The sequence below is a fragment of the Octopus bimaculoides genome, chromosome 4 (genome assembly GCF_046866305.1).
Source record: "Octopus bimaculoides isolate indiv1 chromosome 4, ASM4686630v1, whole genome shotgun sequence".
NCBI lineage: Eukaryota > Metazoa > Mollusca > Cephalopoda > Octopoda > Octopodidae > Octopus > Octopus bimaculoides.
In genome coordinates, this window is record NC_142931.1 from 76,566,589 (window position 1) to 76,582,590 (window position 16,002).

Consider the following 16,002-nt stretch of genomic DNA (forward strand, 5'->3'; position numbering starts at 1 on the left):
CATTATACGTCATCAAAATTAGGTCAGATCATGCCCTACTTCCGTGGCCACGCACATGACCTGTCGCACTGTCACGTTGGCCACTGAGGTGGCCTATCGCACTGTCGCATTGGCCACTGAGGTGGCCTATCGCAGTTTATGGGTTAAACAATATGATCTTATTTACAGAATAGCTAAATATCAAGTCTTGTGCTAAATTTTTCTTTATCTTCCTCTATAATTTGCACATTTTGTCAGAGACAAAAGAGCAAATTAATTAGTTTGAACTCAGAAAGTCATCAGTTTCTTTTTATTTAGATTTTACTACTTTTTTTTTTTACTTGTCATTAAATTGTAGCCATGCTGTAGCACCACTTTGAAGGGTGTATGTTGTTTTTAAAATTGATCCCAGTATTTACTTTTAAGTCTGGTACTTATAATATTAGTCTTTTTTTGTCAACTACTCAGTTGCAAGGATGCAAACAAACCAACACCCATTGTCAGGTAGTGAAAGACACAAAAATATGCACATGTGCATGCACACATATACAGACTCTCAGACTTTCATGAAGTTTTCAACAACCAAATTCACTTACAAGGCACTGGTTGGCCTGAGGCTGTAGTAGGAGTGCTCAAGGTGCTATACCATAGGATTGAACCTAGAATTATGTGGTTGCAAAGTCAACTTCTTAACCACACAACCATACCTGTTTTTGTGTATTTGGAAATATGGAACTGAGTAAAAGTATGCAGTCAAGGAAACTGGTACTTGCTCATGGAAATGAGAAATTGAATTATACTATAACTGTATTTTGTTTATAAAAACATATGTAGTGTGAGTAAAGGTGTGGTTTGGTGGTAAGAGTGATCTACAACCATAGGCTGCATGTTTGATTCTTGGCCTGAGTGGTGAGCAGTGTCTTTATGTAAAATACTTCATTGCACGTCACCTCATTCCCCTCAGCTGAAAATATGTATTATCCCCGTCTGCTTGTGATTACATACGCACTTAAACAATTACTGAAAGCATGGCACATCCTACCAGCTCATGTTTGCTTAGGAATGACAGATACATGCAATATCTTTGTGCATGTAGTTAACACAGATTTGCAAAGTCAAGTGCATATTTCTACATACCAATTAAGAAAATGAGAAGCCAACGAGTGAGAGAGAAATAGAAAAATAGACAGAGGAAAAAAAAAAAGCAAGAAAGAGTGAGTGAGAGAGAAAGATAGAAAAATGTAGATATCTTTCTAGTCTTCTTTATTGATACAGAGAAATACTGCCAATGAATCACAACCTCTTTGTAATTAATAAAAGCAACATTTCACATGCACTCAATAGCTGACTTTATAAAGAATTATCCTTTTTTTTGTTTTTAAATATAAATAAATAAAATAAAATAGAATAAAATGAAATAGAAAATAAATAGTAATTAAAAATAAATTGGAAAAAAAAAAAAGAAAAGAAAATCACTTTTGGAAGTACACTCTACAAAACTTGTTAAACTCAAGTTGAGAGGTCTTGTAGAAAATGCCTGAAACACTCCAAAGAATAGGCAGTGTAATGCTGAAGAAAATAGTTGACGTTTTTTGCTTTTGTTCTTTCTTGTCTATGAATACAATGGTACAATATTATAATTATTATTAGTAGTAGTAGCTGCTGCTGCTGCAACAAGAGCTAAAACCCTCGTTATGAGATGTAACATATTCCTTGATGAGAAGAATTATTTTAATGTAAGGCAAACATACATGCAGACATACCCACACACAAACACTAACCCCTCACATTTTCTGTGTTTTTTTTTTGCATCCACACAATGCAATGAAAAATAAATAAAATTATTATGATGAGAATTAATGTAAGTCAATGTCCCAAAAATTATGATTATGATATTGAAAAAAAAATAATTTAAAATTTAAAAAAGCATAAGATGAGAATGTCCAAGATAAAAGAAAAAAAGTTAATTACAATGTCACTATAACCTCTCCTCAGATTATTTAAAAAAAATTAATTAGCAAAACTGATTATCTTAAAATGTCTAAGATGAGTTGTTAATAAGATCATAATTTTGTGGACTATTAATTTTGGTGGCCTAGTGGTTTAGAAATAAAAGTGTCTAGTCTGGTACTGTGTACACATCCAGAAATAAGACACCTGATAATGATTGGAGATCAAACTGATTGAAATGTAGAAAAGATTTAAAAAAAAAAAAAACTTTCAATCTCTAGAGAGATGAGATTAATAATCCAAAAAATTGCAATCTTATTGATTCACTGTTTAGCAAGAAATAAACCTATAGAAGAGCAAAAAAAAATCTTTGATATGAAATAGGATGTGAAGGTTCCCACTAACCGTTTTTATTTGCACATAGTATGTTTAGCTGGGGGAACTCAACTTTCTTCAGATAATTCATTATGAGTAGTTGGAAAAGAAAAAGAAGAAATGTTTGTAACAGACTGAACTTAGCTAAAGGCACCCAAAGCCCAAATAGTGGTGTTAAACCAATCTAAAACAGATACAACTCCTCTGATGGTTGTTGACACAGTTTCCATCTTGCAAATTCCAGGTAATAGGCTTTGGTTTACCCAAGGCTATGAGAGGGGGTCATTTGCTCAAAGTGTTACTTGGATTGCAACTGAAATAATATAATTATGAGTTTTGAACCATATAGCCATGCCTATTACTCACAATGACCAAAGACAGAAATTTTAAAGCATAAAGAGGAGAAGAGTCTGTAAAGAAATGTCTCAAGCAGGAACTGAACCTATGTCCCAGACAGTGGTCAATGAAGGCTTACTACCACATTTCCTGGGTATGATTAAACTGCATCCAGTAAACTGATTTGCAAGTTCCAGGGTTTTGACGAGTGCAGAACCCCTTTTGGCCACTATTGTTTCCATGTCTATTCTGACATGGAGTAGCAGCACCTGTCAGGGTCCCACCTATGGGTTAATTAGTATATTATGACTTGCCTACCAATGCATATGAAGACTGGATCTGGTTCAATGGAGGGAAGGTGGTTGCAGCAACACACATTGTGAATGTAGAGAGCAAGATGAGGCAAGTAAGCCATCTTGGTCATCCACTGCATCTGTCTCTGTCCCCAGTCATCTTGACCTAGTCTTGCCATTGGATTGAAAATGGTCACATATGAGAATGAAATTGATAATGTGCAACTCTTCTTCACATGAAAAAAGTCACCATGCAAGTCATCAACCATTCTTCAGTACGACTAGATGGTCCACGTTGTTCTGACAGAAAAACATTGACTGCCACTACACAATGTAAAAAAAAAACAAAAAAAAAACTTAGTCTTTCAGGGACCTTTAAGAACTAATCATTCAACCTTGCTTTGACATGCACTGAAGAGGATGTCAGTCTAATGCTGGCAATATTTCCAAGTAATCTGTAATATTCCTTACATTTAATTGCAGAGAAGTAATGTAAGACAACTGCTTCGACACACAGAAGATTTGAACTCATAAACTATGAGTGAATAGCCTTGTGTATTACCCATTCAGTTTTCTTGTTTCTTGGCCCCACTAATTTGTGCCCATATTATGGATACAGAAGAGTAAATAATTAAGAAGTTATGGATATTAACTGAAGTGTGTTAGTGAGTACATTCTTGTGTTTCAATGATTTAAAATTAAATTATAAATTAGGTCTTCATGGCTGAATGGAAACATCGTTTTAAATATATCAAACTGAATTTTCCAATTTTGTATATTTTGTTTTTATGGAAACACACATTATATATATATGCATATATAGATATGCACACAGACAAGCACAAATATATGCGTGTGTGTGTGTGTTAGATATATGAACGTATATATACAGTGCTGTGTGTAATTTTTTGTGTGTATAAAACAGAATGCAAGAGCAAGAAAACTGTAAGAGAGGAGTAAAAAAAAATGGAAAGCTTTATGTATGGTCTGAAAGAGGAAAAAATTATTTCTAACACAGGTACAAAAGTCACAAATTTTGAGGGAGGAGTATAGCTGATTTATACCCACTTCCCCTGGTAATTATTTTATTGGCCTAGGGAGGGATAAAAGGCAAAGTTGATCTAGGCCAAATATGAATTTGGATTGTAAGGCATTTCTGTTTGGTGCTTTACTGATTCTGTTATTGACAATCTGTTTTAATAATAACAATGATAATGATAATCTTTAATAGAGGCAGAAGGATACAGATTTGGGGGTAATGGTGTAGTCAATTAAACTGACCCCAGCAGTGTATTGGTACTTCATGGAAAGAGAAAGTTCTATCTACAGAGGGATCTGAATTCAAAAACTAAAGGGGCATAACTAAATACTACAAAGCATTTTGTCTGCTGTACTTCAGATCCTGCTTCATTTCGCAATGAGGATAGCCCAAATTCAATCTCTCTGCATGGCACCTTTGGTGAGTGTCTTCTGAAATAGCCTTGGCCTGACTCGGATGCCTCTCACATGACCAGAGGCTGTAATTTAAAGAGCCAGCTTTACCTGTCATACATTGCATTACATTGATAATACTGGAAGATTGCATTGAGAGTGCAAGTGTCTGTAGATTACTCAGCCACTTGCAATGAGTAGGTAGTCGAACTGACTGAACAACTAGCATGCTCATCTCAGAAACTGTTGGCGATGCATCAAGCTAAGACTACAGAATAGAAAGCTAGGGCTTAAATTACTGTTTCTCAAGAAGGGGTGCATGCCCTGCCAGTAGGAGGTGGTGGTAATATTTTGATGGGCCATGAGTCACCTCAGAAATAGTACATAAGTAAATTAACAAGTGAATAAAACCTACAACAAAGTTTTAATTAAAACTTCTTTTGGATATGTGTGTGTGTGTATATATATATATATATATATATATATATATATGCATCATACTATTTTTGTTCATGATGGGATACATTTTTTCTGAGGGGATATTGAAGTGGCGCATCGGTAAAAAAAAAAAAAGGTTGAGAAACAGTGGCTTAGATCTTAAACGCAAAGATTGTGAGGCTGGTATTGGCAGTGAAAATACTTTACAAACGTTCTTGCATTGATGTAATGAAGATTTTTTTTTTTTTTGAAAACATGAATTTAAATTTTTTTTAATTACAGGGGAGAGAGTGAGAGTGAAAAGGAAATAAAACTAATATGGTTTAAATAAATATAACAAAAAAAAAAAAAATTACTGAGACATTCTCAAAAGTTATACAAAGAACAAAATGAAGAAAAAGTGTATATTTTTTGCACAAGCTGTTTATTTTAAAAAACAGCTGTATTTTGTTTGGGATGTGTCTTTATTATTATTAATTATTATTATTATCATTATTATTATTAATATTTTTGTTTTTTTAAAAAAAATGATATTAATGTTGAATGACAGGTCATACAGAGGCTAATACTAACATCCAAATGTGACAGACACCATTTTTTGTGCCTTAACCCCACCCCTTTACTGAAATTACAACACTGGAAGTTTCAGGCACTCCAAAATAGAAAAAAAGGGTATATAAAAAAAAAAAGAAACAAAGAAACATACAAAAATTCGGTTGGGATATTTAGTGAATGAATTTTACACTAATTTATCCTCATTTTGCCTTGAAACTTATTTTATTTTTTTAATATCTATGTAAGAAGAAAATGTGCTAATCATTTTTCTTTGCTTTTTTTTTTGTTTTTTAAAAAAAAAATGATACCAAAAAAATTATTAAAAAATCAGATGGAATTTGATTGATACTGTTAATTCATTCATACCCCAATTTTCTTTTTTTTTTTTTTTAATATATATATATGTGTCCGAAACAGAAAGTTCTTTTCAGCCCTTTCCCTACCCTACCTGACCTCATAAAAGAGCTGAAATTAAGAATTGCAGTTCAGGCAATGATCATCAACCTTGTTGCCAAAATAAAAATTAAAATAAAGATACAAAAGAAAAAAATAAATTAAAAAAAAATTTTAATGGCTAATGACCTTTTAGCCTAAAAAAAAAAAAGGAAATGTAAAAATCAATATTATTCCTTGTTTGTTTTTTTTCATTTCTTTTTTTCCCTTTTAAAATCTCACCCCTTTTTTAAATGTTTCTGTTTTTATTTTTTTTTTTCATGGGGAGCTCTTATAAAAATATTTTACTTTTTTTTTTTGTAATTGTGTGATGCGCAAGAATCATTTCATGAGAACAGGTGTAAAGTCTGTTAAATTATTTAAGTTCTCGTTCCCCCGTTCCCCTCCCACTACCATATTCGCACCTGCGAAGGATAGAGGCACATTAGGGATTGGATTGGATGGCTCAAATTGATTATTATTATTATTATTATTAAGGCTTTGTCACCTGGTAGATTAATTAAATTGTATGCATGTTTTGTTTTGTTTTGTTTTAATTATGCCAACAAATTCCAACACAACTTTTTGTTTATCATTAAACATTTTCTCTCTTTCTCTCTCTCTCTCTCTTTTTCTTTCTTTTTTTCTTTTTTTTGGTTTAATTTCTTTCATTCATTTCTGTTTTCTTGTTTGAAGGAATGGGACAGGAAGAAGTTTTTTTTGAAAGAAACTCTTCCTTTGTCTTCACTGACTGTTGTTGGTTATCCTTACAAGGAACATATGTCAGACAGTCAGACTTATAGAATTGTATATTTATATTTCCACAGGATCCAGGGGAAGGGTGGCATGGGAAAGGATGAGTTCTCTCTTCAGTTGGAAGTTATTTGTAGATACTTAGAAATGGAGAGAAAGAAATGAATGAAGGTAACAGGGATATAAGAAAGGAAAAAGTCACTTTAAAGAGAGACCAGAAAAGAGTATTGAAGAAAGAAGGGTTAGTGCAGAGAGAGACACAGAGGTAAGTATTAGGAGGAAGGTTAGAATAGGAAAAGCAGGAGACAGTAGAAAAGAGAGAGAAAGAGAGAAGAGAGGTAGAAAGAGAAAGAGAGAGAGAGATCAGTATGGAGAGGGCAGAAAGGTCAGAATGGCAATGAAGGGGGGAAGAGAGGTCAGTATAGAAAGGGGTGGGTGGGGAAGAAAAGGAGAAGTACAGAAGGGCAGAGGTCTGTATGGAAAGACAGACACACACACACACATAGAAAGAGAAAGATAGGAGAGGTAGAGGGTGGAGGTAAGTTAGGACTGCTGTAAAAATATAACAGGGGGGGTTGAGTGAGGGTTTTAAAACCATAGTTGACTGATTATTTTCTGCGATGTTTGCGATAGCGGTGCCGACGATAGAATGAGGAATGCAGAGCTGCTGCACTATCCTGAGGTAAGCTTGTCAGTGGAATGACACGTTTGTGCACTTCTTGCACCTGTGACTCTGGCACCCAGCAATCAGGGAATCTGCAAGAAAAAAATGGAAACAATATTAAGTAAATATATGCAAAAAAAAGAAAAAGAAAAAAACGTGTCCATTAGATAAATCTGTATTGTTTGATAAAGGAACTCACAATTTAAAAAAAAAACAAATGAATGCTTTTAACAAACAAATAATGTTGAATTTATTCATGGTTATCTTAGAAATAGGCCATTTGGTTCACCCATTTGACATCTTCAGTATTATCTTTGAAGATGCTGAATTTCTGAAACAAATAGCCTATTTGCAAAATAACAGATGTATACACACATACATACACATGATCAAATATGCTTATATATGTATTGTATTTATACAGAGAAAGACAGATTTATATATCATCATCCTCCTCATCATTTTAACATCCGTGTTCCAGGTTGGCATGTGTTGGATGGAGCTCCAGTGTCTGCTTTGGCATGGTTTCTACAACTGGATGTCCTTCTTAATGCTAACCACTTTCCAGTATGTACTGGGTGCTTTTCCCAAGCTAGCAGCACTAGCAAGACTATGGACCCTGAGAAGTTAATTTTATGCTAGAAAGTAAGGGGTAATAGGCAGGTGAAAATGTGGGAGAAGGGGCCAGAGGCCAGAGCAGAACAGGGCAATCTCAGGCAGGTTGGCATCAAAAGGGTTAAAGATACAAGTATATGTAGAACACGTATCATTATAATTGAATGACTAGATCTGTTGAATAAAATGGAATTTTGAGTGTGAATGAGTGAGGAGGCATGCAAGTGATACTATGTATATGAATGACTATGTAAAAGTTGCAGTGGGGGATGGGGAAAGAAAATAAACTGAGGGAACCTGTGTGGTTGTTCAATTTGTTAGAAGTAGCAGTCAAATCTTGCTTAATGTCTTAAAAAGCAAAGGACAAGTTGCATAGTGTACTCCTATTGACTGACGAGAAAAGTAGAGACTATAGTTGTGGTTGGAGTGCCTTGTTAAAATGTCTGCTCAATCCAGGCTAACCTTGGAGTGAAAATTAAAACAATAAATTAATAAACAGGATGCCATATAATTTCTCAGGTCGTTAAATAAGAACCAAGAGATGAGAAGTAGTTGGGGTGAGATTGGATCTCAAGATGCTGAATTTTGCAAATGAGATGATACAAACTGAGAGGTGCGGCAACATGTCATAAAACTGATGTCAGTATGAAAAATACAAACATTGAGGGGGGGGGGGACCCCAACAACAACCACCAATGGAGCCTCTATGCAGTTGCTTGACTTGTTGGAACAGCAACCAAAACCCCCTTACAACCTAGTCTTAAAAACAAGGGCACATAGATGTAGTCTTTGACACATTATGTCTGTGAAAAGATGAAAAACATCTATGATCGTAAATCTACCTGATTAAGGCTGACCTAGAGCTAACCAACAATAACAAGGGTTAACTACTGGATGATGTGATAATGAAATTGTAGCTATTGATAATACAGTAGCCTTCAAATATCTCCCAATCCCAAGCAGTCTCCAAGACATTCTACCCTATATTCATTACAACCAAAGTGGAGAATTGCATCTAATCAGTTGTAAAGAAACCTTGCAAAAGCAACTTATGAGAAATGCTAGCACTGAACAATGTTTGCTGTTCACATATATGTGAGAGCAACATCCTAACCTATTGCTTCGATTGTTGTGCTCACAATCATAAGATTGTGATTTCGATTCCCAAGCAAGGAATCAAAACCACTAATACTGTATTGTGTTCTTGAACAAAACACTTCATTTCACATTGCTCCAGTCCATTCAGCTGTAAATAGTTAACTGTATGCCAAACTGGCATCTCATCCAGGGGAAAGTTAGCCCTCCTACTTGGCCAGCAGGGTAGCATCATTCAAAAGCTAAAACAATGCAAGGTAGCACATTGTGATCAGTAGTGTATAATAACATCCAATAGTCTGGTTGTTACAGTGATATAATACATAAACACATATCACTAGTCATTGCTAGAGGTATGTTGATTGAGAATTTTTACTTTGGGGACATGGCCAGAAATACTGGAAAAGGATAGAGTGGATTATAAATGACAACTGTATATTACAAGTACTTTTAGGTTTCATGAAATCCAGACAGGTTTCATGAAACAAAGCTTTGTTTAAAAATCATTGCTTAGCCGAAAAAGAAAGCCGGCATCAATGACTCTTATAGGGCTTCCAAGACTGATGGGAGGGAAACAGGAAGAAAACACGAGTCATCAGTTGATTATAAAGTAAATGCATCAAGAAACTGAGTTAAGCCCAAACTGGAGACTTGGTCTTTGTGCTTCCAACAAAGGGACTAAAGGGACACAAGGTCAAGGAAGTGTTATTAAACCATAAGACAAGATTAAGCATGATTAAGAAAAAAAGACATGACTAAATTTGAGATACTGGACCACCCAAAATAAAAAAATGAAGCTAGATTTGGAAGAAGATGAAGACAAAAAAAAAAAAAGTTTTCAGAAAATTAAGACTTATTTACTACTCCACTACGTTCCAATTTCTAGTCATCACTATCATCATTAGATGCTTTATTCTCTGTGAGTTAAACTTAGAACTTATATTCCTAAGAGTAACAATATTCTTTTCCACTAGACTAAAGATGTATATACATGTGTTGGTGGCCTAGTGAATAAGATTATTACTATTAATAGATTAATACTCTTTGTGCTAAACAAAATTATAAACTCAACTCAGACAAAAAAAAAAAAATCTAAACAAATCTAGTATATCAAAGCCATGGAAAACTTGGGCCCTTTCAATACATTCTGCTTACAGGGAAATTTATGTTATATTGTATAACTACAATATAACTAGTATTTAAACAGTGAATGTAAGATGAAATAAAATCATTGAAAACTACATAAAGTAAGGCAACTGCACCTGGCATCACTAAGAAACCTTGTCAGGTGTTTTAAGTGTCAGGTGAGTGAGGAAACAAGTTCCCTTTGATTTTTTGAGATTGTTTAATATCTGTTAATAAAAGTGCAGTTCCATATGACTACACCTCATTAACAATCAAGAGGTCACTCTTACTTTAGTTTTCAAAGTTGATTGATTGCCTAAAAAAAAAAACATAAAAGAAAAATCAGCAAAAGCCAGTGAGGAAGCCTCTTTATGGTTACTTGACTTGCTAAAAATAACAAGCAATTTCCTTCAAAACACAAGTTACCATTTAAAGGAAGTGGCACGTAAATAGCACCATTTGAGCGTGATCGTTACCAGTGTCGCCTTCCTGGCATGTGAAAAGACATTCAAGCGAGATCGTTGCCAGTGCCGCTGGACTGGATCCTGTGCAGGTGGCAAGTAAAATACACCATTTTGAGCGTGGCTGTTGCCAGTACCGCTTGAATGGCCTTTGTGCCTGGCGTTAGGAAGGGCATCCAGCTGTAGAAACTCTGACAAATCAGATTGGAGCCTGGTGTAGCCATTTGGTTCACCAGTCCTCAGTCAAATCGTCCAACCCATGCTAGCATGGAAAGCGGATGTTAAATGATGATGATGATGATGATTGGACATCATAGATAAACAAATGAAAAAATTTTGAGACAGTTGCAACTTTCTCATCAAGGGTTTGTTTTGCTTGACCATGTCTGACTTGGACAGAAACACTAAAAATAACAAGCAATATACAAAACAACTGCACCTAGATCATGATTTACAAAACAATTTTTGTAACTGAAGCTATTACTAGCAAAAATTCTGATCTTGATGCGATTCTGGAGTATACCACTGAAATTTTCACAATTTCTTCATCAATGCAACTGATTGTGGCAGAAATAAACTGTCAGTTTCCTCCAAGCCAAAAAGATTACATTACTTCAGTAACTCTTTCTGAACATCAAACCATCTATCTATGACCCGAGAATTAGATCATATCTTTTAGAGGTTTTATTTTGGCCTTTCACTCTTGGCACGAGATAGTATGGAAAGATTTTCAGGGCAGATGTTTTACAGCCAAATACAATCCTGCTGTCAACATTTTAGTTGCCTCTTCTGAAACGTAACTAAAGAGACACGATGTACCCATTCTGCTTATTTTGTTGCTGTCAATATCATGTTAATTTTAGCAGAGTTTTTACAGTTGGATATCACCTTACTATGTGAACTAGGTGCATTTTATCATGCCAACAGCACTGGAGATCATCACTGACAAAATTAAAGAGTGTCTCTACCTACATTGCCTCTGGTCATTCTTTCCTTTACAACATGATTTTTAGAGCTGGTATGACTTGTGTGGTTAAGAAATTTGCTTCATAACCATGTTGTTTCAGGTTCAGTCTCACTGTATGACACCTCGGGCAAGTGTCTCCTATTATAGCCTCAGTTCAACCAAAGCCTTGTAAATATATTTGGGGAGATGGAAACTGAAAGTCTGTCAGATATGTGTTATCATCATCATCATCTTTTAATGCTCATCTTCTATGCTGGCATGGGTTGAATGGTTTAATGGAATCCAAAGGGTTGGAAGACTGCATCATGCTCTGTCTGCTTTGGCATGATTTCTGTGGTTGGATATCTTTGCTAAAACAAACCATTTTAACAGAGTTTACTGGGTTCTTTTTCATTGCACTAGTAGTAGCACATGTAACTTAAAATATCTTTTCAATTGAATGAGGCTACAGTAGAAATGAATCCAAATTTACATGAAGTGTTGACAGAGTATGAAAGAAGAGGCTAGAACAGGTTGTTTGCTGTGGAGAAGAGATATAGCTGCTCACATTTTACAAGAGTGGGTAGCAGTAGTGAATGTGTGGAGCTGGAAAGTGAAATTAAGATAGCTGTGATGTGTGAGGATGGGTTCTGGAGGAAGAGGAACAGGAAGGGGGGATGTTACTCTGCAAAATTTGGATTTGTCCTTGTTCAAAAACTATCATAGTCTATTTCCTATTTAAATCCAACATGCACCTACAGAATGTGTGCACATGAGCACGTATGTGTGTGTTTGTGCCTCCTTGTCCATGCAAACATGGAATAGTGGATGTTAAAATGATGATGATGAAGAAAATTAAGATGATGATGATGCTCTTCCTATCGTCTATTATTTTACACTGTTTTAATTACTAATTCAGAGTTATTGCTTAATCTAAATGGTTTGCCCTCTGAGGATTGCATTTAGTAAAGAACCCTTTTCATATAAAACTACCCAGCTTCCTATATAGTTACTTTCACTATTTGACTATTTGGTGTCTTTGGTTATTCTTGCTAGAAGTTGAGGACACATGGACATAAATAACATGATCTCTTATGGAAAGAAAGAGCAGAGAAAACTTTATAGTGGTGGACCAAAGCTGTCTCCATGGCATTTAAGGGGTGGGTATTTAGCTCCAAAAGGTAGTATCATGATGGTGCTTATCCTCTGGAATCAGGATAGGTGGGGTTGAGAGAATGTGAGCCAAAAGGGTACTAAAAGAATGGAAAAAACAAGAGATAGGATTGATCTAAAGCAAAAATTTAAATCATATTAAGTTTAAAATGTTTGCTTTTAAGTTTTCACTGCTGTTTTTGAGATTCAAGTTTAAGTCATCATTTTTAAATAAATCATCTGAAAAATTCAATCAACTACCAGAATAACTACCTTAAATTATAAGTGACATGGCCTGTAATATCTGATGGAAAGATCAAAAGAAGATTTCACCCATAAATTATGATTTCACAAATTACGTTCATACTAATTTTGTAAATTAATTGTTTAATTAGTATTTTCTCAGGTTTCACTACACGTGTGCACACACATACTAAAAGAGAGAGGCAAATAGTAGCACAGAAAGACAAACATGTACACACACATTACAACAAACTATACCGAATCAATGAAATAAAGCAGTTATGTTGAAAAGTTAGTTTGACATCCTAAGAGGAGATGAATTAATTCTGAACACACAACTAATTAGGAATAAAATATTGCAATTAATTGCTTGGATATAAGGGACAAAAGCAACTGGTGTGTTTTTATATGAGACAAGGAAAACTAGCATGTATTGATAAAACTGTGTAACACAATTTTTGTACTTGGGTAGCAACTGTTATTTATTTGCTTACCCCTAGAAAGCATGAAACATGATTAATATTTCCTTCAAACTTTACATTTGTTATATTTATTCAAACTCCATAGAATCCTTCTCAACAGATGGCTATGATGCTCCCCAATTACTCCTACTCATCACCAAAGATGCACACATTTGTTAGCCACTAAGGGACATGCTCAAGTGGTTAAGGTCAAGCAACTGACAAGCAGATCCGTGGTATTGAGCAGAATATTTGCTATAATGATATGTCTGCTTCAACTCAGCATTGAATCTGTCTGAAATGTAATGGAAAATAGGTCAGTTTCCAAACATTGATGTCCACGTCACAAGAGTAAAGTTTGAAGGGAATAGTAGTCATTTCCTTTGATTTCGAGATAGAAAGCAAATTGGAAATAGCACTTACTGACCAAAGACAAAATGAAATTTAAAAAAAAAAAAAAGTTACACAGTGTAATTAGGCTAAGGACTATTTGTGGGTTTTGGTATATAGAACAAGAATACTTACATGTTCTCAGGTGTCCAGTGTAATAAAACTTTTATTTTTCCAGAGTCTTCTCTTCTTCTTGCAATCACCTAAATATATAACAATATTTATTAGTGTTTGTGAGTGGTGTGTATGCATGTGTGTGCACAACATGCACACACTATCATCTTAAGGGGGTGTTCGTACTCTGAAAATGTCAAACATGTTTCAGCTACCTTGGGCCTTGTCAGTAATATGCACTCACTAGTCACATGTCTGGATGAAATTTGATCTCTCCAATACAATGAAATATATATCGATTGATATTACAGAAAGCCAGCAGGAATGAATAAAACTCACTGCATACAAATGAAACAGCATGAAATTAAAATAGCCATTTGTGTATCATACTTAATGTATACGAGGGGGCACACAAAAGTAACCAGAAAAATTCTCTGTGGGACAAGCCTGTTGTTCTGGAAGCCACTTCAAGCATCAGTCTGCAAACCGGCACTCTCCACTAAGTTCATACTGCTATGTGGTGTGTCTTTGTTTTGCAGTGCTTCTTCTCTGTCTCACTGATTTTTGTGATGGCTGAAATGAAGGAATAGTGTGCTTCCATGATCTTCTGTTTTCTGCTGGGGTAAACAGCAGCTCAAATAGTTGTCATGCTTCAAACTGCTTACAAGACTGTACTGTGATCAAAACAAGTTTATGAGTGGTCTTCACAATGTAAGAATGGTCACTTGTTGCATGAGGATCAACCTTGTTCGAGGTGAGCGTTGACCTCCTGAACGAATGAAAATTCATGAACTGATCTTGGAGGACTGTTACCAAATAGTTGATGAACTTGTTGATATGACTGGTGTGTCCTGGGGCTCCTGCCAACAAATTTTGAGCAAGAAATTGTGAATGAAAAGAGTTGCAGTGAAATTTGTGTCTTGCTTGCTCACGGAAGATCAAAAGCAGTCACAACTGAATGCATGTTGTGAACTGAAAGAACAGTCGCAAGTTGATCCAGACCTTATTTTCAAAGGTCATCACTGATGATGAAATCTGGTGCTATAAAATTTGCAGATGTGGGAGAAGTGAAGAAAAAACTCAACAGAGGTTTTAAAAGGCATCACTTTTGTAAGAGTTCCAGCGCTGCTTCCAACAGTAGAAAACGGGTCTGGACCAATGCATTGCTTTAAATGGAGAATACTTTGAAGGCGATAAAAGTGTAAACATGTAAAACCAAAGTGAATAAAATAATATTGCAAAATTCCAGTTTCTTTTGGGTACCCACTTGTGTGTGTATATATATATATATGTATAATAATAGTAATATTAGGGATAAAATCCAAAATTACAGGTAAAAACTCAATTAAAATCAATTTATTAAAAATTAAAATTAAATTAAGTTTCACAGTATAAAATATATATAAGTATATAGTATTAGGGAAAAGAACCAAGGTTTATGAACTCATCGATGAAAATCCACTGTCACATATAAAAAAAATTTATAATTAAAAGTACAATAAATAAGTATAATATAATACAAAGTAAATATCATAAGATCAAGATAATACTATATATTTATATATATATATATATATATATATATATATATATATATATACACACACACACACACACACACATACTGATGAAAGATAGTGTGTTGCGGCTTTCGTCTGAGAGAAAATCTCTTTATAATCATCTTTAAAAGCATAATATGTCTGGCATTCTCATAGATCGCTGCTGAGTCAATGTTTGTCTCACATGATGTACATTGTATTTTTAACATTTTTAACACAGCATAAAACATCAAAGAATATATATATGCACAGTAACTAAGAGCCCAATTAATAGGTGTTAACACGTAGTAAATCCAGAGGAGGAAGTTTGCATGAATACATATATCCAGCTTGTACAGTTAAGCGCAATGAATATTTTGAATAAAAGGCAGAAAAATGTATATTTTAGATAAATCACAATTACTTTCACCAACTGTTTTATTAGGGGTATCTATCACATATATATAAATGTGTGTGTGACTGTGTCAATTCACACTCCATATCTTTGCCTGAAACTGAGTAAAAACAAAGACATTATGTTATGTTGATATTTCTTAATAATGAATCATAAGTACAGACCTTTCAAGGATGAGAAAGAAAAAAAAAAAACCCCTTTACATGAAAAAACAAGAAAGGGTTAGTGACAGGATTGGTAT

At 34.6% G+C, this 16,002-nt stretch overlaps 1 protein-coding gene across 2 annotated transcripts in view; it reads right to left on the minus strand.

Moving 5' to 3' along the window:
• Positions 1 to 5,560: 5,560 nt before the first annotated feature.
• LOC106869369 (uncharacterized) overlaps positions 5,561 to 16,002 on the minus strand; it is a 185,761-nt gene continuing 175,319 nt past the window's right edge. For both annotated transcript variants that reach the window (XM_052967147.2, XM_052967146.2), the window contains 2 exons: positions 13,830 to 13,897; positions 5,561 to 7,298 (listed from right to left, as the gene is read on the minus strand). In XM_052967147.2, the coding sequence (XP_052823107.1) occupies positions 7,151 to 7,298; positions 13,830 to 13,897 (216 nt within the window). In that variant the 3' untranslated portion in view covers positions 5,561 to 7,150. The remainder of the gene's footprint in view (positions 7,299 to 13,829; positions 13,898 to 16,002) is intronic.